We start from the raw sequence: 25,946 nt of genomic DNA, 5'->3' as shown, positions 1-25,946 counted from the left end.
GAAAGAAGAAGGGGGCAGCAGAGGATGAGATGGTTGGCTGGCACCACCGACTCAGCGGACATGAAGTTGAGTACTAGCTCCTGGAGATAAGGAAGGACAGGGAAGCCTGGCATGCTGCAGTCCATGAGATCACAAAGAGTTGTATGCAACTTAGTGACTGAAAAACAATGACACAGAGGAATCGGGTGGAGAGGGAGGTGGGAGGGGGGATCGGGATGGGGAATACTTGTAAATCCATGGCTGATTCATGTCAATATATGACAAAACCACTACAATATTGTAAAATAATTAGCTTCCAACTAATAAAAATAAATGAAAAAAAAAGAAAAAAGAAAAACAATGACAAAACAAAGAAAGATATGATATGATATGATGTAATATAATATATATGATGTCAGGTGGGGGCAGAGATCAAATGAAGCAGAAAGTGTCCTGACCACACTCAGAGTGATGAAGAACAGTTTTAGATTGGAGCCATCAGGAAAGCTTCTTCCAAGAGATAAATGAAGTCTGAACAAGAACTTGAAGGAGGCGAAAGAATTAACACATGGTGTAAGTGGGAAAACAGAAATCAAGGCAGAAGGAAGCAGAGACCAATGGCCCCAAGGCAGGACTGTGCTTTTCAGAAGACCTCGGCTGGGGGCCAGTGAGCGGGGCAGAGAGAATGAACTACAGAGGAAGTGACGATGATGGTCTTTGCTGTTGTTTAGTCGCTAAGTCGTGTCTCTTTGGGACCCCATGGCCTGCAGCACACCAGGCTTCCATGATGGCCTTAGAGGTCAGCAAAGGACTCTGGGTTTTCTTCCAAGTGAAGCAGGAAACCCCAGAAGGATCTGGAGCAGGGTATAACATGATCTGATCTTTCAAAAAATAGCCCTCTGGCCACAGACGGCCCCAACAACTCTAGAAATAAGTAGCACCAGCCCCGTGGGATTGCTAGTGTGTCCCAGTGGGTTCAAAACTGGTATTTGTAACCTTAAATATGGTCTTTAGTGCTACATCTATTTTTTTAAAAAGGAAAAATAAAATACCACTCTTCTGTGCTGTTTACATCAATCTGGTTTTAATAACTGATTAGGTTAATTTGAAGCCTTATTGTGTTTAAATTGCCATGAAAGCTGGAGATTTTTCTATACCAGTCTTTCTCACATTTGAACACTTGTTCAAAATAAGTAAAATTTCAACGTGAGCTTATTGACAGACACACTATATGATATCTTCATGTGGCTGCTCTGCTCTGAAACAATTTCTCACCTCACTGACCCCTGAGTTAATTATTTAGTTAACCCACGTGCAAGGGCACACACTATAGGTGCCAGTGTGCCCACTCAGAAAATGCCGTGCCTTCTCTGTGTCCACTCCAGGCTAGACAAAGTAGAAGTGACTGTTTGCTCAGTTGCAAGAAGTCCTTGGAGACTTACTGCACACGTGGAATGAATGGCCCGTCCATTGCAATCATAAAGTCCTTACTCACAGGCGGTGATTCGTCTAAGGTGTCAAAGGAAAAACCAATTCCGAGCCACTTTGGTGAGCCACATACAAGCCACCACTTTGCAGGTAACATGGGCAACACTAAACCTGTGACTCTTTCTGGTTTCACCTTGTGAGGCCAAGAAGCAGATAGAGCTGTTGGGTCCCCACGTGGCCAACAGAAGTTATTCAGTCCCACTTACTCATCCAGTTTCTGACGTTTAAGAAGCTCTGTTGACTGGTGAGGTCAAACATTAATAAGAAACCCATGGCGTCTCTGAAGAATGCCGTAGTGAGGCTCCGGAATCTGCCAAGAAAACACAGTGGACAGTTCTGAAAGTTAGTTCGCTGGATACTCTGATGACAATACAAACAACACTAGGTCCCTTTCAGATGTGAACTCTCCATGGCATCCCTCTGGATGATCCTCCCGAGTGGGCGAGTGGGCAGAAAGACTGCTGAAGAGTCAGAGAAGTCCATCTGGTTGTAGATTTAAGATCCCGTTGAGGCTTTATGCTCCACAGCAGGCACGCAGGCAAGAGTCTGTAACCTTCTATCACACGCTTGCTTACACAGCCTCTTGGAATCCTTCTCTCTTTGGCTCACAGGCATCTTGTGGCCCACAGTTAAAATATAAGGCACTTCAGGACAGAGACTTTAACTTCTACTTTTCAATTTTCCTGTCTGTGGCCAGAAGGAAGCTTATAGCACATGGCAGTCTGAAAATGAGTGCCTGTGATTGCGTTCAGAGAACCACAACTTGTCAGCAGCTGAAGCTAGGGTTCTTTTGTAGGGAAAAACAACGTTGGCGAGAGAACGCTTTTATTCGTACTCTTTGGGGATAAAACATGCATGTCTCTTAAGGAGAAGGAAGAAAGACAGTGAAGAAAGGAAGAAGAAAACTTTATGATTAGGGGACTGGAGGGAAGAGCAGAAAGACTTACTAGTTGAGGACAGAAAGTAAGAACACTCATCTCTAAGGGAGGATTTTGAAGAATACACTCCATCATGTGCAATGTAAACACTTTCTCTCTCTTGCTCCAACCCTCCCCACCCCAACACCCTCAGGGAAGTTGAAGATGCTCTGAGATCCACTTCAATGTATGCAATCGGCAAAACTGGAGATGACATGCAGGGCCCAGAGAAGCTTTGGGTTATACTGATAAAGAAGTGAAGTTGGCCACTGGTTTTCAGAAAGACACGTGACTTTAAGCAGAGCAACAGATCTCTTCCTATCCTAAATGTCCTCCTAATATTTTGGTCACCTATTTTGGCCTATTTGTAGATTCTTGGGTTTCCTCTGGGTTCTATTCTTGACCCCTTCATCCTCTACGTGCATTCACTGGGTTATTTTGTCTACTTTGCTGGCTCAATTATCCTGGTGTATACGTTGAATCCCAAGTTTATAGGTCTAGATCTTTCCTGCCTTGTTACTTGTATGCCCAATTACTTGCTGGATATTTCCACTTGGAGGAAACTAAGGTACCAGCAACCTCACATGTTTGAAACCAAACTCACCCTCCCTCTGATTTTTCTATCAGTGGCATCACCATCCTCCTTGGGTGCCATGGCCTCCTTCTCCTTCATCTGTTATATACAAGCAATCAACAAATATCTCCTGATCCTCTCATGTCTCTCCACGTACCCTGCCACTACTCTAGTTTCGAGGCCATTATCTTCCACCAGGATAATTTCGACAGCATTCTCAACAGGCTTCCTGTCTCCAGTGTGGTTTGGGTCCTCTCACTCCCAGATTTCTTCCTATTGATTCTATAAACCCTCTGCTAAAAATGTCAGATGATGATACCTGGCTCTAAAGATAACGACTGAACTTTTCAATAATCCGCCAAGGCTCTGCACGAACCGACCCTTGCTCATCTATCCAGCTTTATCTCCTGACTACCCACAGGCATACTGAGCTTCTTTAAGTTCTTGGAAAGTTCACGCTTTCCCCTGGGCTTTCACTCACGCTGTTATTCCTGTGGGTGACCTTGCCTTCAGGCTTCCTTTACCTCCTACCTCTTTAGCCAGGAAAAGATTTACTCATACGCTGTGTATGAGTGTAATATTTATACATATAAGAGGATCACTTCCCTATGCAGACTTCCTAACACCACCATCTGGGTATGGACTTCTCCTGCTGTACCCGACAGCCACCAGTCAGCCTTTGTTTCCCTGTTACTGTCCTGAAGCTTTATTGCAATTGTTTATTTGTCCAAATTCCATCCTAGATGGGAATCTCCAAGAGAAAAGAAGTGGTGTTTTTAATGCACTATCCATTGCATTTTCATGACTCTGAAATTTTTTTTTTTTATGATTGTTTGCCAAATTTAGAGAAACAAAGATAGAAAATAGCAAAGGATATGAAATTATTAAGGAGGTAAATGACTTCAATAGAAACAATACTTTTAATATGGAGACACAGAAAAGAGATATTTTAGTGAAGACTATTTATTTCCAAAATAAGATTCTTTGGTAGGATATAATCATGATGATTATGAAATACCAAAAGTCTCACTCAATTTTATCCTTGTGGATTTGACCCTGCCAGTCACTAGAAGCTCAGAGATTATGGTGCTTTCACTGAATGGTTGTTTCTTCCTCTTTGGGGACTATCTGTACTCACAAAACTGTGTCCTACTCAAACCACAAGAGTGTGGCTAAGTCAGCCCCGATCCTGTTCTCTGTCCTGTCTTTTTTAAGGCTATGAGTCTGTGTGTTTCTCATCTGAGGACAAATCTACTGCGCCTTCCTCCCCTCTCATTACTACAGCCCACGACAGTTACTTTAAAACGTGCTTGTTGGATAGATCTCATTGGAGCAAACACTTGTGCATCCATAGCAACAGGGACAGGAGACTTCTGCTCTGAGCCAGGCTCATACCCTGGACCACTCCACCCCAGGACCCTCGTGAGCCCCTGGAGTTTTCAGGGTTTTGTGCTCATGTTTAGTCGCTCAGTCGTAGCCAACTCTTTGCGACCCCATGGACTGAAGCCCACCAAGCTCCTCTGTCCATGGGATTTTCCAGACAAGAACACTGGAGTGGGCTGCCATTTCCTCCTCCAGGGGATCTTCCCAACCCAGGGATCAAACCCATGTCTCCTGTGTCTCCTGCACTGGCAGGCTGATTCTTCACCACGGCGCCACCAGGGAAGCCTTCCTAGGGTTTACTCCATGAGTAATCTTATTTATTTCCAGCTCCACCCACCAACCTCATTTTGTCCCCAGAATGTGGAAAGCTAGGACCCCATGAATAATCAGATCCCAGGGGCACGTAATAGCTCTTTCTCCCTCACTGAGAACTAAGTCTGTGCTCTGCATCCTTTAGGTTTACATAGGGGTATGATCTTTTTCCTCCTTCCCATAATGTGACTTTTATCAATAACCATTATCTTACATGGGTTACAGTGCCAGACGTCCTCGGGCACAGGCTTGAGGTGTGAGGCATTGTTTATCTTGTTGCTTAGCTACACTTTAATATACAGAACGCAAAATTCTCAAGGGATGAATAACCTTGGTGTTACTAAGACAATCCCTAGTATTTCCATTTCTCTCCTAGAGCAGCTGTCTTAAGGGGACAGATGAGAGAAGCCTGCCATCATGCTAGGCTGACATATCGTGTGCGAAGACATATGGGAACCACATTTTCTCATATTACTTCTTCAAAAATGAATTAAATTGGTCTATAAAACATACATCTTTGTGACAACAAAACTGACACATGAACAGAGATTCCTGTGAGGAACGACTTCAGAGGAACCAGCCGCGTTGAAGGATGTGTGTAAATGGAATTCACAGTCAAAAGAGCTCCCAGAGAGGGCCCGGCACCTCTCCTGGCGTTTACACTCACTGAACGTGAGAATGTTTTGGACTCATTTCAAAGCCTGAAGTGTTTACAAGCATAAACATTGTAAGACATGTGATGCAGAATTTGGAGGTATGTGCCTTCTACTTATCTTCTCTGACAATCTATTGCCAATTTCTGTTTCATCTAATATTGAAAAACTTCACTAGCTTGGGGTCTTTTGCACTTTGAAAGCTTGGATCTCAAAGAAATGTATTTTCTTCAAATCATGGCATAGCACCACCAGCTCTAAACAATCAACACTACGGTCTACCGGGTGTCTCTTGTCTGGGTCGCTGCACCCGAGACAAGGCTGAGAAAACAATCATGGTCTCTGTTCTTATGAAGCTCACAATTGTGTTGGGGCAAGAAGGCCACAAGTGAATTGAAGAACAGCCGTGAGAGACAAAAATAAATGACACGCCTTATCACAAGATGTTGTTGTTTAATCACTAAGTTGCGTCCAACTCTCTTGCGATCCCATGGGCTGTTGTCTGCCAGGCTCCTTTGCCCACGGGTTTTCCGAGGCATGAATCCTGGAGTGGTTTGCCACTTCCTTTTCCAGGGGAATCTCTCTGACCCAGGGATCGAACTCATGTCTCCTGCATTGGCAGGCGAATTTTTTATCACTGAGCTACCAGGGAAGTCTTATTATAAGGTGGTATATAATCAATTACTTTATTTAATTAAAGTAACTTAAAGCATGGATGGGTTTCCCGGGTGGCACAGTGGTAAAGAACCCACCTGCCAATGCAAGAGACATAGGAGACTGGGTTCCACCCCTGGGCAGGGAAAATCCTCTGGAGGAGGGCATGATGGCAGCGCACTCCAGGACTCTTGCCTGGAGAATCCCATGGACAGAGGAGCCTGGTGGGCTACAGTCCATAGGGTCGCCAAGAGTTGGACATGACTGAAGCGACTCAGCATGCATGCAGTCTCGAAGGCATGGAAGAATAGACATTGTAAGAGTTCAAGAAAGAGGGAGTGTGTTTCAGCTGGGGAGTCTGGCAAAGCCCCACCACGCACGTGTAATGTAAGCCAGGCCTATTGAGAGGCTCAGGAATGGTGGGAAGGGAATAAAACATTCCAGCTGGAGGGTGATGATGTGACCGAAATCATAGTAAAGTCAGTCAAATGGTACAGGGTGCGTGGCTGTGTGTAAAGACAGAAAGAGATGAAAAATATATTAACACCCTTTCCTTCAACTCACTTTTCAAGTAGCACTTGTAACAATGTTAATTTCCCACCCCAGTTCAATTAAACTCTGGATTTTTTTTTTAATGATCACAAAGTGCAAAGACAATATATAAGAATCTTCATAGAGATTTCTGAAAATTTGATTTTTGCAATCTGCACCAAATACACAATTGCTAGTTATGGTTAATTCACTACATATAATTTCTTTTTATTTGTTGATATAGATGTCTATTTTGAAACCAGGAGGAGGGTTGCATATCCTTACATTTTTCAAGTTCACATACAGTAGTCGTATTAAAAGTGGCACATACAATACCACTTCCCAGATGGCACTAGTGGTCGAATTCATCTGCCAATGTGGGAGACATAAGAGACATGGGTTTCATCCCTGGGTTGAGAAGAGCCCCTGCTCGAGGAAACAGCAACCCACTCCAGGATTCCTGGCTGGAGAATCCCACGGTCAGATGAGCCTGGTGGGCTACAGTCCACAGGGTCACAAAGAGTCGGACATGACTAAAGCAACTTAACACACACACACTGTACAAACACACATTCATATTAAAGTAAATTTTTCTAAGCGATTTATAGCTAGAAACGAAATAGTTCACTCTTACCGCTCTTGTCCTGCAGTGTCCCATAGCTGAAGATGCACCTTAAACGCTTTCCCTGTTGGCCCATTTGGCCCCTGCGTGTTGTAAACCTGAAAGAACACAAATGTCATTAGTTTATGCTGCTTTGATTTTGTCAGCATTCAAATTCTCTGGGTTCACTCAGCATATTTTTTCTCAATTATTATAGTCAAAGTTCACAGTGGAGAATAAATATTTGCTTTTTTTCTCCTAGAAGTTATCACATATAGTCTCACATTTAAATGTCAAGTATAAGTATGGTTTTCAACACAATTTAGGCATCCTGCAAACTTCAATTAGACACCTTCTGTCATTTCCTCAAGGAAGCAGCAAACAGTCGATTAAGGACCCAAGTTCTAGGTTCGGATATCAACTCTTCATTTAACTTCATAGAATCTTACTTTCTTATTGGCAAATTGAGACCCATAATCTCCTATTTTACAGAGTTACTGCAAACTTAAGTGAAATAACAGATTTTAAGGAATTTTTAAAACAGTAAAATATTTTACAAGTACTTGAGTATCTTCTGCTGTGAATTGGGACTTTCAAAAAGACAGCCATGAAATGCACACAGGATTGCTCAATAAGTTTACACAGGCTCTTCCGAGTCTTCCCTTTTTATCCATTCTTCAAAGGCTCTTTTTAGAAACGTTTAAATTTTATAGGTGATGGCCTTTTGAGTTCTTATTTAAACCAAGTACAACAATTTTAATATTACCTAGCTCCCTTCCTTATGGTTGAGTGAAAATATTTTAAAGGGAAAACTTTGCAAGGACTTATCGCTAGATCAGTGGAGGCATATGGGGAGAAGGCACAGAAAAACACTGGAGGGATTGGGAGCAAATTTGCTAAGACTACAGCACTGAACTTTCGGAAAAGGGACGGGACACTCTAAGAAATCATGATTTCTCCATCCTCATTTTCTTTGTTTTTTTTTCTTTTCTTCCCCCCAATTCATGGGGAATGAGTGAATTTATTTTTTAAGAAAGATTTTATTGGAGTACAGTTGCCTTCCAATGTTGTATTTGTTTCTAATACGACAAACACAGCAAAGTGAATCGCGTTCGAGGTACTGAGGGGATTCGTGACAAGAACCGGAGCCGCCGCCATCTTGGCGCCCAAGAGCACCTTGGGAGGAGCGACCCTGGCTCGCTTCTGCGCCTCTGCGCCACGCCTCACACGCCACAATATCCTTACTCCTGTCATTAGCGTCTAGCACAGGGGAAGGAAGTGGCTGTGATTCTCACTTTAACTCTCTTATCTTGAAAAATAGCATGGGTTGGTCTCACATTCTGTTCCTAAGAAGCTAGTGATTGATGGCTGAGTCTACACATAAATAAAAATGCAGCAGGATCTCACAAAGCTCATGTTCCAGCTATTTGCCAATCATTCTTTTACCTCTTTCTTAAGCACGGGGAAATGAACACTTTGTTTTTATTGAGAAACTTAGATCAGGACTTAATGGTTTTAGATAACGAATTCATGTTTGGAAAGATTCCTTAAGAATTCATAGAAAACACACCATATAAACCCATAAATAATTTATTTTAGTTGCTCTGTGTGCTTCTGGAGACAAGTGCCACTGGATTTTTTCCTAAGCAAAATGTTATTTAGAGTTGAGACCGTAATATATAATATTCAAATTGGATCAAAGTGACAGGTTATGAATTTCATGTGATAAAAGACAGACACCTTGCAATGCAATAAACATAGTTTCTTAATTCTTATTTTATATATAGGAGGATCAGCAACCGGTTAACAGTATGGTTAAAAACTTACCACACGTTTTTCCCGAAAGTCTATCCCTACTGTCGTGATGAACTTGGGATTGAATTTATTGTCTGTGTATCGATAAAGAAATGTTGTCTTCCCTACCCCCGAATCTCCAAGGGCCAGGAGTTTGATCAGATAATCATAGTCCCCATCGGTCATAGTGATGGTCGTGATGGTGGGCCTGTGTTAAGGGAAAAATAAGCATTTATGATGAAAATTGTTTTCTTTTGGCTTCCTTCAAAACAATGTAAATTTAGCTTTCAGAGTTATAAAGTTGAAATGCCTCTATTCTCTGAAATTCTGCATTAACCAGTTCAGAGCAGCCTCAGAACTAAGAACTCTTCCATGATTTCACTTAGTGCCTATCTTTTTACATCATGTCAGGTGAAAGGGTTAGCTGCTCAGTCGTGTCTGGATTTTTTGTGACCCCATAGACTGCACCAGGCTCCCCTGTTCATGGAATTCTCCAGGCAAGAATGCTGGGATGCGTTGCCATTTCCTTCTCCAGGGGATCTTCCCGACCCAGGGATCGAACCTGGGTCTCCTGCATTGCAAGCAGATTCTTTACCATTTGAGCCACCAGTGAAGCTCTCGTGTCAGGTAATATGGAGCAAAAAGTGTGTGATATCCACCATGGATGGCCATTGCCAAGGCAATAGTAGAACTTAAAAGAGTTATAGCTTTTGTTTTTTTTTCAAACCAGTGTCCCTTCAGATCAGGAGTATGATGCTAGGAAGACAAGTCACAGGGAACAGAAAAGTATGTCCAAGACGATGCAGGTGTGTAGAGGGAGACTGAAATTATATATAAGTAATGGAAGACAAAAACCTAGGGGGATATTGTTCATCTAATCCTGCAGGATGAACTTTGTATTATATGAATACAAAATATTTCCTTTTTAATTAAAAAAACTAACAACAAAATGACAACCTTTAAAAACATTGATTTGAAATCATTTCAATCGCCATGTTTTAAAATCTTCTGTTTTGAAATACTGAGCCCTCTGTTCTTCAATGGCAAATATGCTGTATTTGGCAAATCTGCTGGATATTTTCTAGGCCTTGGAAAAAGAGGAAGAGCTATTCAGAGGCATAACTCTGGTAATTCTGCTCACGTTTCTCCTGAAGGAACATCCCTTGCCATTTCTCCCAGTGCTCTAAACATCTGTCTCAGTCTTAATTTCTTCAGTTGTTACAATAACTACGGATGATGGATGCCCAGGGTTAATATTAAATACAGTGTTGACACCAAAACTACTGCCACATGCTTCTGAATTACACCATCATCCACTAAACACTTGGTGCAGTTTCTGCTCTCCAGGGTAGCAAAATTATTTGCCATTTGGTACAACTGATTTGGCTTATAGAAATGGATTTGTCATATTCTATGTAGAGAAAGGCTTATGAAGATGTCCCTGAATTAGAAACATTCTCTTCTATTAGGTGAGAGGGAGGAATATTCCTCCACTTCTACAGTTCAGAAAACACTGTGTTCTTCAGGAGTTCTGAGATGATCCAAATCAAAGATCAACAACACGCTATTCCAATAAAATTGCTACATAATTCTAATCACTTTTCTACATGTAAGAAAACGATGCAATTTAAACAAAACTTTTAAAATTTTGCATTGTCATTTTAGCACATGGTAAAACTAAAAGGTTTCAAGCCTTTGGGTAAATAACGATGGAAAAAAAAAATCATGTAGTTAGCCAGCCAGAATTATTACATCGTTTGGAAGATTTACAATGTTTTTACACCAGAATTTTCTAAAATTTGAACCCTACTGATGCTAAATCCTAATAAATGTATTACGGGTGGTGGATATCTATTTCTTTAATTAGTGGATGGTTTTTGAGCACAGGTATTTTGAGAGCTGCCAATACATATTTCTGCACTAAAACTTTCCTCTTATAACATCATCCTTTCTTCACCGAGTGAGACTCTCAGGGTGGATGCTTGCTGACTACAAATGTACTCTTTTCCTTTTGTAATATCCATAGAAAGGATAATCACTGCTCAGGAAGAAGTGCCTAGCAACCATCCACAACCAGCCTTCCTCGATACAGGTATCTCCACTATTGATGTGAAATTCTTCTTAGAAAAAGTCTGCCCTGAGGGACGGTGTAGCAGCGACTAGTGCTGTGTTTGGATGGCACTAAATGTCTTCTCAGGACTTTTTGGTTGAAGATACTGCTGCTCCTAGTCTTTAAGCCAAATGTGTTGCTAGAGGAGATTGATGCCAAAGTTATATGGTTCCCCCTCCCCATTTAAGGTATATCACCACCACCATCACTCTATCTTATTCTCTCCTTCCCTTCCAAACTTGCTCATGCGAAGCTCCTCCAAGGGTGATAAACTCTGTCATTTCACTGGTAGAATCGGATAAAATTGTTAATTCTCTTGGGGAAAAAACAGATTAAGTTAAAATATTCTAAGATAGTTAAGTAATTAAAGCAAAATTCTTCCCAGACACCTTGATAATCAGAGGGAAGAAATTGAAGCTACTGGTTACCTAAATACAAGATAAACTTGGAGGATACTGTGGTTTCCTGGAAAAATGAAAACAGAGTCAAGAAGATAGATCAGCACATTTAAAAATCTTGCTTAATGCCTACTATGCTTTTTGCAATATTATAGGTGACAGTGTCACAAAAGGTTAAACCTTGAGCAAATCTAGTTAAATATCTTCAATATATAGTATCAGGTCCAAAGATGAAAATTATAAAATTATTTTACAATTATGTGATTTTCTGAGTTCTAAAATACATGATTTTATTTCAATAATCTATCCTTGGCACAGCAAATATAACACTGCAAAGAAAAATAAAAGCCTTGATAAGCCTGCTTTTTTCCAAGAACTGGGGTAAAAACAAAGATCTGGGAAGGATCAAAAAGCTGACAAGTTTAGCAGTATTGTTTATTCCTGCACGATGACTGACAGTATTTGTAGTTCTATGAATCTAAAAGGGAAGAAAAAGCCAGAAGATTGTCGTGCTTCAGGAAATGTGTCTGACTCCCTCCCTACATTATCTCTGTGTCACAAACTATACCATATAAAATTACAAAATTACAAAAATTAATCACAAATTATTCTGTAATCTAGCTTTTGACATGGCATGCACACACTTAGAAGTTGAACAAAGATGCAAGAAAATACAATATAATTTTACGTGGTGGAACATAATTAGTTGATAAATGAGTCAAATAATTGTGCTTTTTAGTTCCAGCAAAACAATGGTTTTCATGGACTGCAAACGTCAGAGACGCTTTTGTGGAGGAAGATGAACTTGCATTTAGCCTTACAGCATAGGAAGGAATGAGGTACGCGAGGAGATTCAGGGCCATGTTAATCGCCACTTACAGAATGGGACTATCACTCCTTGCCAACTACACGACCTACCATGTAGTTTTGGCCTGACGCCAATCCACAGTGCATAGACTGCCTGGGGTTGCCTCCCGATCACATGCTTATTCAGAGTCAATGCCCCTAGCTAACATGGATCAGTTCTACTGTAGCCTACACAGAATCTTTTCTTTAAGTGAAAGAAGGTGGAGATTTTGTGGCACTGAGCATAAATTCCACCTGAAATGAATGCAAAACTTGGCACTGTGGAAACAATTTATTCAGTGTCTTCAATAGACTATTAAAGAAACTGACATAGCAAGCTGGGTATAAGATAGCTTGCCTCCAAGTTTCTTTTAAAAATTAATTTTATGACTCATTTTTTACTGGAGCGGGTAGCCGTTCCCTTCTCCAGGGGCTCTTTTCAACCCAGGGATCGAAACCAGCTCTGCCGCATTGCAGGCAGATTCTTTACCATCTGAACCACCAGGGAAGCCTTCATTTCATACATATATACATATAATTGTTTTGCATTTAGTTTGTGTGTTTTTTTTTTTTTTAAGTTCTTTTGTATTTGGTTTGGTTCCTCTTTTACAATTATGTGATTTTCTGAGTCCTAAAATATATGATTTTATTTCAATAATCTATCCTTGGCACAGCAAATATAACACTGCAAAGAAAAATAAAAGCCTTGATAAGCCTGCTTTTTCCAAGAACTGGGCTAAAAAAGTAAAAAGATCTGGGAGGGATCAAAAAGCTGACAAGTTTAGCAGTATTGTTTATTCCTGCACGATGACTGACAGTATTTGTAGTTCTATGAATCTAAAAGGGAAGAAAAAGCCAGAAGATTGTCATGCTTCAGGAAATGGGTCTGACTCCTCCCTACATTATCTCTGTGTCACAAACTACACCACAAGAGCCACAAGGCTTTGAGACACAGAAATAGCAGTGTCTTCCTCAGAGCCTCTCGTGGGACAGAGAGAGGCTCGGAGGAGTAGGGAAAAGAGTTCAACACAGCCATGAGGCTCTGTTTAATGAAGAATCTTAAAGGTAGAAGGAAATCTAAGTAATTATGTGGCCTAGCCTTTAGTTTGGGTTTCCCTGGTGGCTCAGTGGTAAAGTGCAATGCACGAGACACAGGAGACGCAGGTTCGATTCCTGGGTCAGGAAGATGCCCTGGAGGACCCTATGGCAACCCACTCCAGTATTCTTGCCTGGAGAATCCCATGGACAAGGGAGCCTGGCGGGCTACAGTCCACAGGGTTGCAGAGTTGGACATCACTGAACCGACTATGCACAAGCCCACAGCCTTTGATTTACAGATGAGAAATCATGTGCAGGGAAGTTACAGAATTTATGGGGTGGCAGTGTCTAATAGAGGGAACCCCGAGACTGCTGTTCATGATTTGAAATGGAAAGTGAGTTACAAAGGTAGAAAGTAGAAATATTTTCATTTTATGGGGGAGAGGAACTTTCTCTAGGAACATGATTTTCATAGTCAGACTATCTCAAATGAGGTTGCCTATATGTTCTCTCTCTCTTTTTTGACCCTCTTATGTTTCATTCTTGTTCAACATAAATTCCATTAGCTCAGGAATTCACTTTCCTTGACCACTGCTAGAACCACAGAGCCCAGTACAGTGGTTGGCATGTAGGAGGAGCTCAATACCTATGTGTGTGCACGCTAAGTCACTTCAGTCCTGTCTGACTCTTCACAGCCCCATGGACTGTAGCCCGCCAGGTTCCTCTGTCCATGGAATTTCCCAGACAAAAATACTGGAGTGTGTTGCTATTTCTTTCTCCAGGGGATCTTCCCGACCCAAGGATCAAACCTGTGTCTCTTTACATCTCCTGCATTGGCAGGTGGGTTCTTCACCACTAGCGCCACCTGGGAGAGGACCAATACATATGTGTTAGTATATAAATCTATTTAAGCTTCTCAGAGCCACACCAGTGTCGTGATTAACAATATTCATCTTTGAATAGCTGGTGGAAGTGGTGTCTCTCCAAGTTCAGAACGTGGATTCTCTTTCCTTCCTCACCTATAAAGTGAATATTTAGATGAAATAATGACCTTGTTAGTGTCCAGATCTGGCTTCCTGAGCTCATTTTTCTATTTTAAGCTGCACAAGAGTATAAAAACTTCCTCAAAACAGAATATCTTTAGAGGAACAGTTTCAAATAACCTGGGAAGAGGGAAAGTACAAGGGAACTATAATTTTTGAAAGTGAGATTTTTGCTGGCAGAGAAGATATAAACTTGTCTGTTGAAGAGTTCAGAGCTCAGAGAATGGGGCTCCTCCATGAGACCATCCATTTGTCCATCTAACAACCACTGGCACGACCTGTTTTGCATGACGTTTTGCATGGTTCTGCGGATAAGACTCTTACTTCTCTAGCAAGGAGCTTAACCAATGCTACAGATATGTGTGGATGACTACTACACAGACTGATCCATACGAACTTAGCTGGTTCCATAAATAACAACTTTAAGAACATCCTGACAAGCTATGACCTTGTGATCTGAACTTACTAAATTCATAAAAACCAACTTAATATTCTTAAGGTACTTTGGAAAGCTTAAAATGGTAGACAAATAAAATATCACTGATATTGCTTTGCATTCAGTGTAGATGGTTTCAATAAAATAAAACTAGCAAGCATAAAATGGACAGCTGTTGAATATTTCCTCATTTATGTTTATTTGATGGGTTTGTGTTGGGCTTCAGTAAGAGCATTTGAGGTCTGGGACTCTCTGAGCAAGCTCTTCATTATCTGAATGATAGCCTGAAGGTGGTTCTCATTAACTGACCTTGATATACAGCTTCCTATAACCACATGCATGTCCAGGATGTTAGAGTTAAATTATGGATGGCTGGAGTACTCTAGGGACCTTCAGCCTTGTATCAGTACAGCAGAAGGCATTTTCTGGAAGGAGGAAAGCTGAAGGAGAGGGGGTGTAAATTAAAAACAAACAAACATTCTCTGTAGTGTATTCTGTTACATTTTGTTCCTCTAGCAAGGTTTATTAAAGATAATTTTTACTTCCATATTTCCTAAAGGCTACTTAGAATTAATGGATGTGAGCCCGTATGGAAGATTCAAACCAAATTGCAAACATAAATCAACATCAACTTAACAGGACAACTTTTACTTAGGTTGACAGGGGGTCAATGTGTCTCCTGGAGCAATCAAATCTATTTTTTAAATCTATCTATTTTTTAAAAGTGTGTTCGTTTTGTTTCATTCTATGGTCAAGGAATATAATATAATAGAGATAAACCAAGAATTCATTGAGCTCATGCACACTGAAAATAAAGGGCAAAAATTCTAACACAGGTCAGCCTTAAATTGTTTTTTTCCTCCATTGATATATCATTATTCTCACAAACTAAGCACACTTCTAAACCAATGAATACTTTTATTTCTCTAAAATTCTTTTTTTCTGTAAGGTAACATTTTTCCCTTTAGCTTAATTTTGCGGTATCTTTTGAAACTGCATGAACTTCCCTTTTACTTTTTATGAGAACTTCAAATATATACAGAGTTTGGGAGAATAGTAGTGTACCCCCACATACTGACTGCCCACCTTCTAACTTACCAGTACATGGCTAATTTTGTCTCATGTTTCCAAAACTCTCCCTTTACCAGATTATTCTGAAGCAAATTCCAGGGCATCATAACATTTTATTTTCATGAATAATTCAATATAAACCTGACGACATCTCAACTAAACACTGACACTGTGGTTACCTACAGAGAAGACTATCAAACATTTGGCTTTCTGCGTATTTGATAGTCAGAAGCCATATCCTAGTACTGTTTTAGCCCGTGTTTCTTTTATAATGATCAAGGTCAAGTGTCTTTTCATATGGTTAAAGGTTATTTGTATTCCTTCTTTGTGTGAATGGAAGGCTCATATGTCTTGTTCATTTTTTAAAATGGGCTATTCCTCCTATTATTAGAAGTTCTTCATGTCTTTGGGAAATTAAAACTTTGCTTTTAAGTTGCCAATACTTTCCCCCACATGTCTCTTTACTTTGCTTGTGCTATTTATGCCACCCAAAAGATTTTTATTTTTGTTGTTGATGTTTGGGGGAGGAGAAATCAAATTCTGAATCACAGTAAGGTTTTCCCATCCCAAGTAATAAAGGAATTCACTCATGTGTTCTTTGACTACTTACATGGTTTTAATTTTATATTTAAATATCTAAGTCACCTGGAATTTACCAAAAACATGTTATGAAAAATTGATTCAAACATATTTTTATTGTTGTCCAAATACAACTTATGTACAAATTAATCTTTTCATCACTGACTTAAGATACTACTTTTGTCACATAGTAAAATTTCTCTTCCCATAGTCTGACAGTCTCTTCATGCAGCACCAGTTTAAATATAATTATTCATAAAATGGTTAATATCTGAAAAAGTTATCCCTTTCTCATTGTTCTTCTTTTCTTAACGTCTTTACAAAATTAAATTTTCTTATCCCCAAACATATGTCTTCCATGTGGTCAAGTCATCTATTGTGACTTTCAGGATGACTTTATGTTTTTTCTAATACAAATTTTGGATATTTTTGTTAAGTTCACAATGAACTATTTTATTTTTTCATTTGCTTTTGTAACTTGGGATTCATCTGTTAACTTCTGCCTATTATTGTTTTCTTGTTTTTATGAAGATTATTGCCTTCTTCATATTGGTTTTATTACCCAATGCTTTGCCAAAATTCCTTATTATTTTAGTGCTTTATTCAATTCATTATTTTGAATTTTCGAGATGTACAATCATATCATTGATTAGTAGGTATACCTTCCTTTCAAATTTTTATGCTTATATTTGCTTTCTCTTATCTACTTTCATTGGCTGATGCCTCTGCTATAAAGGTAAAGAACAGCAGAGATAATGGACATCCTTGGTTTTCTGATTTTAGTTAGAAATTCCCTTGTATTTTTCCGTTAAGGAATAGGCTGGCTGTTTTTAACATGAGTGGATATTGAATTTGCCAATTATTCTCTTCGTCTATTGAGATGATCTTCTGGTTTTTCTCCTTAGCTTATTTTTATTGATATATATCCCTACAGAGCAACACTTTTACCTTTCTGAAATAATTTTCACTTGTTCAGGGTGTAGTATCTTGTAATGTGCTGTTGGGTTATTTTATTGGGTTATTATTAAGGTGTAAGTTATCACTTACACTTTAATTTTTTATCAGTTTTAATAAGATTTATTCTGTTTTTGTAATAATCTTTGCTTTAGAGCTTTACATTGTAATCATTTCATTGAGAGGATATGAAAATTTTCCTTCTTTTTCTGTGAACTAGAGTAGTTTAAGCATTATGGAAGTTATTTGATCTTTAAATGTTTGAAAGAATTTCCATGCGAAACCATCTTATCGGGGTGATTTGTGTGTGTTGTTTGCAGAGGAGGGGGATTCAATTACTCTCTATTTCTTATCTGGTAATTGGTCCATTTAATCCTTCTCCAGTAGGATCAATTTGCAAAGTTGTAATTTTGTAGAACATTAATCGTTTCATCTAAAAATTCAAATGTACTTTATGCAGTTGTACAAACTACTCTCATATGATTTTTAAAATATTCTGTTTTGATAGTCATTTTTCCACCTGACATTTCTAATTCTGTATAATTGCATTTATTTGTGAAAGGCTTTATAAAATCAGTGAATGTACCAGTCTTATTGCCTTGAGTTTATTTTAACTTTCATATTATAACCCATTGTGCAGTAATCTTATTTTCTACTATCATTAAATTTCTCTTAGAATGTCCTACTCTAACCCTGCTCTTTCTTTTCAACTCAAATCATATCCACACTTTCCTTGTTCATGAGTTACTACACTTCAATTTTATTCTGGCTTCTTTGTGCCCATAAGGAGCAAAGAACTCTGTGGTCAAGATCTAGTAGACCTTGAAATTCTGGACTTGAAACAGCTAAAGCCCAAATTTGCTCAATGAGTATTCTTAAAACCCTGCGGCTTGCCAATAATTCTCACAATCAGGGTCAGGATACAGCTGCTTCCTGGTCTAAGACATTTTTACCTGACTTGAAACAGCTTTTAAATCATTCTGTTTGCTAATATAGATCCATTTAGATCAATGCTTTTTGTGTGTTTCCCTAACATTGGATCATTACAGATCAGCTGGAGCCTGCCAAACACAAAGTCCCCAGTTGTAGCATCATATTGACACATGTTCTAAATGGAATATTTCTGAAAAGGACATGAGAACAATGGCCTAGCATTATTCCTGGGGCTCGCATGTACCCCTGAGTAGAAAGCAAACCGCTTACTGATGTGTGGTTAAAAACACCGTTTAGCAGACATGACTCAAATCTCAGGGTAGTTAAAGCAATTCAGGCTTTTGGCTTTAAATGGTCAACAGGAATAAAACAGTACTTTACAAAGCTGCTGTTTCAGATGCCGAGAAACCTCTGAAAGCTTGTACTTATATTTTTAAATACTGATAAACTGAAATCCCCCTCAAAAAAGAGAACTTCACAGCCTTCTTGGAAACTTAACTGTTTGCAGTCCCAAAGTGTGCGCAGGGTCATGCTGAGGGCCCAGGCCTTGAAGCTCACGGATGTTTTCACTGACCTGTCACCTCACCTTGTTGGCACAGGAAAGAACTGGGCTACAGTTTCTCTAGCTCTCATAAGATCTCCTTATTTAGCTTCTTGAAATCCTAGACTGAGTGTGTGTGCCGCTTCACAGAGAAGGCGCAGCCCCTTCAGCAGGTCAGCTGCATCTCTGAGCTTAGAGGTGGCGAGAGACACAGGCACGCTCCAGGCGCCCTTCTGGATTCCTTGTGGTTTCCCCGTTTGACCTTGCTCTGACTTCATGTCCATCTTTCTTTCCTGACCCTGGTTCTGATGACTTCAGGTCCAACAGAACATAAAAAAGCAACAGGCTTACACAGACTTCCTAAACAGCTCCCACAACTGTGTAAAATCCAAGCTGATTAATAAAGCTCACGTTCTGTATCCCTTACAGTGATTCTACTTTTTTGAATGAAAACATTCAAATGCTGTCATGCTAGAGAAGACTCTTGAGAGTCCCTTGGACTGCAAGGAGATCAAATCAGTCAATCCCAAAGGAAATCAGTCCTGAATATTCATTGGAAGGACGGATGCTGATGCTGAAACTCCAATACTTTGGCCACCTGAGGCAAAGAGCTGACTCACTGGGAAAGACCCTGATGCTGAGAAAAATTGAGGGTGGGAGGAGAAGGGAGAGACAGAGGATGAGATGGTTGGATGCCATCACCAACTCAATGCACATGAGTCTCAGCAAACTCTGGGAGATGGTGAAGGACAGGGAAGCCTGGCGTGCTGCAGTCCATGGGGTCACAGAGAGTCAGACATGACTGAGCCACTGAACAACAACAACAATTCAAATGCTTGAACGTTGAGAATCTCACTTCAGGTATATGCCTTTTTGTGAGGCTTAGGAAATTGAATAATTGGCACACTCATAGCTAAGATAGTATCATGGAAAGTAAACCTATTTCATCTGGGATCTCCTATATATGCTGTGCTCAGTCGCTCAGTTATGTCTGAATCTTTGTGACCCCCTGGACTGTAGCCCGCCAGGCTCCTCTGTCCATGGGATTCTGCAGGCAAGAACCCTGGAGTGGGTTGCCATGCCCTCCTCCAGGGGATCTTCCCGACCCAGGGATCGAACCTAGGTCTCCTACATTGCAGGCAGATTCTTTACACTCTAAGCCTCCAGGGAAGCACTATGTAACTTACTACAAACTCATAAATTTTAATTTTGAAAGACAGCCATGTACTTCCCACATTAAGGATTGCTTGGATGTCCTCATGAGCAGCTGAGAGGGTCTCTCAGTGAACTATCCAGTAGCAGAAGTGTTTGTTGTTTATTCCATTGCAGTATTTCTATATCTACTGCAAGTTAGTTTTAAGCCTTATGGTTCTGGATATTTCCCTCCAAAAATTTACACACATGAGCTAATGTACACATATGAGCTAGTGTACACATTAGCCTTCACCTCAACATAGATTTTTTAAAGGAAGACGTTGACTTCTAGCCCAATTTTCAATATATTAAGCAAATGGGAGAATAATTCTTTTATGGCTTGGAATAAGAGCTTCTGTAGATATTATTCTTGAGTTTAAGACTTCATGAAATTCAGAAATAGTAATGAGAAACTTCACAGGTAGTTCTCTACAATGTTACAATGCAGGATTTTATGATTGCTTCTCCAAATTGATAAGAATGACACTTGGAAAATTCTAATGGATTTTACCAATTAACAGAATTTTCATATAAACATGATAATTTTTACCAAAGAAAGTGATTTGTGACTATGAATAGAAAAATGCCACACACAGGACAGCTGCAGCAAAAATAACAAAAATATCAAATAAAAAAAGGAATACTTGAGCTAATTCAAATGATAATGTCTAACAAGAATTATATTGCCTCCTTACATACCAGGCATTTTACTAAGAACTAAGTACTAAGGTTTAACACATTTAGTTTTTAACATAACTCAATTTAACACTACAGATTCAACTCATTCTCTACCAAAATCTAGCTGCCTTTTGGCAGAAAATACAAACTGACCCTAAAATTTATACATAAATGCAAAAGTCGTAGAACAGCCAAAATAATCTAGACCAAAGTGGGAAATGTTGGAAGATTCATACTTCCCAATTTCAAAACTTACTACAAAATTATAGTAAATAATATAATGTGGCACTGGCCTCAAAGTAGCCATATTGATCAATGGAATAGAATTGAGAGTCTAGAAATAAACTTTTACATTTATGGTCATTTGTGGTAAGAAGGCCAAGACAATTCAGTGGGGAAAGAATAGTTTTATTTCAACAAATGGTGCCATGGCAACTAGTCAATCACATTCAAAATAATGAATTTGGAGTGCTGCCTTATACCATACCCAAAAATTAACAGAAAATGGATCACAGACCTATATGTAAGACCTAAAATTGTGAAATGCTTAAAAGAAAACATAGGAGTACCTATCCACAACCTTAAACTGGACAGTGGTTTCTTGGATGTAACACCAAAAGTACCAGTAACAAAAAAATAGATAAATGAATCTTAGCACAATTGCAAACTTTTTTCTTCAAGAGACACCATGGGACAAATTAAAATACAACTCCCAGACTGGGCAAAAATAGTAGCAAATCATATTTCTGAAAAGGAATTTTAATCCAAACTATAATAAAAAGACAGCCCAATTTAAAAATGGACAAAGGATTTGAATAGAGATATTTCTCCAAATATTATATACACATGACCAATAAGCACATGATGCTAAGATAGCATTTGTTTCCCTGGAGAAGGGAACGGCAACTCACCAGTCTGCTTGCCTGGAGGATTTCATGGACAGAGGACCCTAGTGGGCTACAGTCCACGGGGTCACAATGAGTCAGACGCAGCTGAGTGAATAACACTAGCATTAGTTACTAGAAAAGCACAACTCAAAACCACAATCAAATGCCACTTCCTACCCACCAGGACGGCTACCATAAAAATAGGGACGGCATCAAGTGCTGGTGGAGATGTGGAGAAACGGGGCGCTCCCACATCACTGGTGGGCATGTGAAACGGTGCAGCCACGCTGGAAAGCAGTCTGGCACTTTCTCAAACAGTTGAACATACAGTGATCCTCAGACCCATCAGCTCCACTCCTAGGTCTATATTCAAAAGAAATGAAAATGTACGTCCACACAAAAAAGTTGAAAACAACCCAAATGTCCACTAAGATGAATGTATACACAAAATGTGGCCTAGCCACACAGTCGGTTATTACTCAGCCACAGAAAGGAAGGAAGTACCAAGGCATGTGACCACACGGATGGACCTTGAAAACATCATTCTAAGTGAAAGGAGCCAGGGACAAAACGCTACCTATTTGACGGTTTTATTTGTATGAAGTGTCCATAATAGGCAATCTCATAGAGACAGAACACAAAGAATGGGGAAATTATTGCTGATGGGTATAAGGATGTGGGGGACAAACGATGAAAATTCTGGATTTAGATATGAGTGGTGAGACCTCTTCTTGAATATATAAAAATGTATTAAAAAATATATAAAAAACTCTAAAGGGGGAGACTTTCAGGTGTGTGAATTATATCTCAATAAAGCTATTGTTTAAAAAACCCAACAGTGTAAGACTACCATGTTTCATATTAAAAACTGTTGGTTGGGCCTAGTTCCAGTACCACCATTTAGGTAATAATTGATATTTGTTTACAATGAAGCCACTTCCTAGCAAATGTCCTGTGTATTCAGACAGTAACATTCTCCTAAAGCCTACGGAAAAGGGCCTATAGAATATACTCCAGGAATTATATTCCTGAGACCCTGTGATTCTTTTCAGCAACCCACTCTAGTATAGAAAAACACAATGGTCAGGAAAGCAGTCAGTTTATCTAATCTGATCCTGTTACAGTTGACAGCAATTTCCTCTTGGTGATCATCATCAGCAAAGCTTAGCATGGAGCTAGTAAATTCCTTCTCTGGCTGAAACCCATTGTCACAATGCCCTTAATATGGTTTCTGAGCTGTGTGTACTTTTGTTCCCTTAAATATTCTAAATTTTGCTTCCCTGAAAATTTTCAGCCCCAAATCATTACTTTACTCATGCTAAACACTACATCACTGAGATATTGCATAAACATTTAGCTCAAATAAATTAAGCTTCAAGACCTTTTTGCAAGATTTAATATTTGACCTAAAAACCTTTTCTATTTATCTCCATAAATGGACTACATGACTTACTTCTTTAAGGAAGTCATACTTTTTTTTTTCTTAAGGCTCTCCTAGATGCTTTTAGACAGGACATCAGCCAGGAAGCAAGAAAAAGGAAAGTAAATCCCTGAAATTCTGCAAAGCCTTACATGGAAAGAATCTTTGACATATTACATCTCTTCCAGGCTGGAAAATCTTGTGATGCAATAAATCAGATTAGGAAGTATACAAAAAGAGGCCAATGCTTTCCCTGAGATCTATCAGCAAGATTGGAAAATAGGTTTTTCCAACTTAGTGGTTCTCAAATTTGGCTGCTTTTAAAATTCCCTTTTGCCTGGGCCACAGCCCAAACCACGTGAATCTGAATCCTGATGGTGAGGCAAGTGTTAGTATTTTTTGATGCTCTCCAAATGGTTCCAATATGCAGCCTCCTTTGAGACCCACTGCTTTACCTCCTAGCCCAGGGACTCCCCACGGCCAGTGAATGACTCCTAATCTGGAAGTAATCTCAGCCCCATCCTACAGTGAACAGAAGAGTGGACCGCCTTCATAAAGACATCTCTTTCCCTGCGACAGTGACTGGGTAGCAAGATGGTCCTTTCCTACTCTAGGTCTCTGCTTCAGTGGGCCAGCCAGCCCCTGTCACAGAACTGATTCTTTCCCTCATCATGACAAGGACATGTCATCCTCTATGTCCGAGGTCAATATCTCTCTTTTCTCTGTAGAGTTATGTGATACACAAAAGTACATTAAGTATACGTAGGTAAATTAAAGTTTCTACTCTTAAACCATGTCTTCATATTAAAAAAAGACACAATTTCCAATTAAGAGATGTTTGTTGAATAAGGTGTTTTACTAAGTTTCCCGTGGAGAAGGAAATGGCAGCCCACTCCAGTACTCTTGCCTGGAAAATTCCATGGATGGAGGAGCCTGATACACTACAGTCCATGGGGTCGCAAAGAGTTGAACACGACCGAGCGACTTCACTTTCTTTCTCTCTAGAGTTCCTTTTGGAGAGGGAAATGGCACCCACTCCAGTGTTCTTGCCTGGAGAGTCCCATGGACGGAGGGGCCTGGTGGGCTTCGGTCTATGGAGTTGCAGAGAGTCGGACACGACTGAGCGACTAACACACGCACGCACAGTTTCCAGACTTTGGCCTAATAGTCTTACAGATTGGGTTCGTTTTCCAGCTGGTTGTGCTTTGAGAAAGTCATGCCAAATCGCTACTGCTTTGCGTCATTATCTGAGAAGGGACACACTAATCAAAATATCTGCCCGCAAAGGCTTCCTCTCTGACATGTGAGGAAGCCAAGTTAGATGGTATCTAGGAGCTCACAGGCAGATATCTACGGAAATAAAATGAGGGCCATGTTATTACAATTTTCTCCCTTAAACACAATTCTAGATAACTCCCAGAGCCATACGATTCCGAGAATAAGAAAGATTAAAGAGTCCAATGCTTCTTTATGGGAAAAAATGTTGCCTGATCATTATTTTAGCCAATATTTAACAAGATGGATTTTATTAGCTTGATAAATGTGGAAAAAGAATGAAGTGGTCCACATGCATGCTCAGATGCTTCAGTCGTGTCTGACTCTCTGTGACCCTATGGGCTGCAGCCCGCCAGGCTCCTCTGTCTGTGGAATTCTCCAGGCAAGAATACTGGAGTGGGTTGCCATGACCTCCCACAGGGGATCTTCCCGACCCAGGGATCGAACCTATATCTCCTGCATCTGCTACATTGCAGGAAGATTCTTTACCCACTGAGCCACCTGGGAAGCCTGTGGTTCACAGAAAGTGCTCATTTGTCTCACAAGGGCACTTTCCACATTATGGAGATGCTTATGTTAACTAGAATGTCTAAATTGGAATTTTATTTCTGCAATAGATATGATTTGAGGCCAAACAGAAAATTTTTAAAAGGCTATTTCATGTAGTTCTTAACCCTTATGTGGTTGGGGAGAAAAATCGACAAATATTCAGTCCCTTTCTCTGATAACTTAAATGAAATGAGGTCTACATTGGAAAATCTCAGGTTCTAGCTCTGACAGGTGTTGAGAGGAGAGAGGAAAAACTCGTGAAGAGGGACATGCAGGTGGCAGCAGACATAACTGGGAGGGCTTCCTAGAGGAGGTGGGCTGAGAGCTGGAGTTTGATGGGGAAAGGAGAGAGAGGAGGACTGGGATGAGGACTTTCACTGGTCTTGGAGGCAGCACGTGTGCCCTGGGGCACTGGCCGCAGGAAACTTAGCTTTGGCCTTCCCTGGTGACTCAGACAGGAAAGAATCCGCCTGCAACGCAGGAGACCTGGATTCGATCCCTGGGTTTGGAAGATCCCCTGGAGGAGGGCATGGCAATCCACTCCAGTATTCTTGGTCCGGAGAACCCCCATGGACAGAGGAGCCTGCGGGTAACTCCATGGGGTCGCAAAGAGTCGGACATGACTGATAGACTAAGCACAAGAGCAGAAGCAGCTTTCTGGGGACCCTTGACTGATGTGGTTGGAGCCGAAGGATCCAGTGTTGACTGTAAGTGGTGTTTCAGGTTGGAGTCCACAGCCCTTGTTTGCAAGTTCAGTGATAGCCATATACCAGTGGCTCAGAGGTAAAGAACCTGCCTGCCAATGTAAGAGATGTGGGTTTGATCCCTGGGTCAGGAAGATCCCCTAGAGAAGGAATGGCAATCCACTCTAGTATTCTTACCTGGAAAATCCCATGGACAGAGGAACCTGGTGGGCTATAGTCCATGGGTCACAAAGAGTCAGACACCACTTAGCAACTAACCAACAACAACAACAACAACTAAAACGATGTGGCCACAGGCAAATTATTTAACTCTTTATTCCTAGGACCTTTATCTGAAGTTATAAATAGGTAAAAATACCTGACTCAAAGCATTCAGTCAGGAGGAATTCCCCTTTATTCTAGAC

The 25,946-nt window shown here is 40.2% G+C and overlaps 1 protein-coding gene across 1 annotated transcript in view; it reads right to left on the bottom strand.

Annotated features, from left to right (window-relative positions):
• The window catches only part of RAB27B (RAB27B, member RAS oncogene family), a 63,602-nt gene that overhangs the window by 7,951 nt on the left and 29,705 nt on the right, over window positions 1-25,946 (bottom strand). Inside the window, exons 2-4 of the mRNA XM_065932765.1 lie at window positions 8,920-9,094; window positions 7,126-7,211; window positions 1,674-1,777 (exon numbers count right to left, since the gene is read on the bottom strand). Of these exons, the coding sequence (XP_065788837.1) occupies window positions 1,674-1,777; window positions 7,126-7,211; window positions 8,920-9,072 (343 nt within the window). The 5' untranslated portion in view covers window positions 9,073-9,094. The remainder of the gene's footprint in view (window positions 1-1,673; window positions 1,778-7,125; window positions 7,212-8,919; window positions 9,095-25,946) is intronic.

This window comes from Muntiacus reevesi, chromosome 4, assembly GCF_963930625.1.
Source record: "Muntiacus reevesi chromosome 4, mMunRee1.1, whole genome shotgun sequence".
Classification (NCBI taxonomy): Eukaryota; Metazoa; Chordata; class Mammalia; order Artiodactyla; family Cervidae; genus Muntiacus; species Muntiacus reevesi.
The sequence above is the reverse complement of the archived record's forward strand: the minus strand, read 5'-3'. Positions and strand labels throughout refer to the sequence as shown.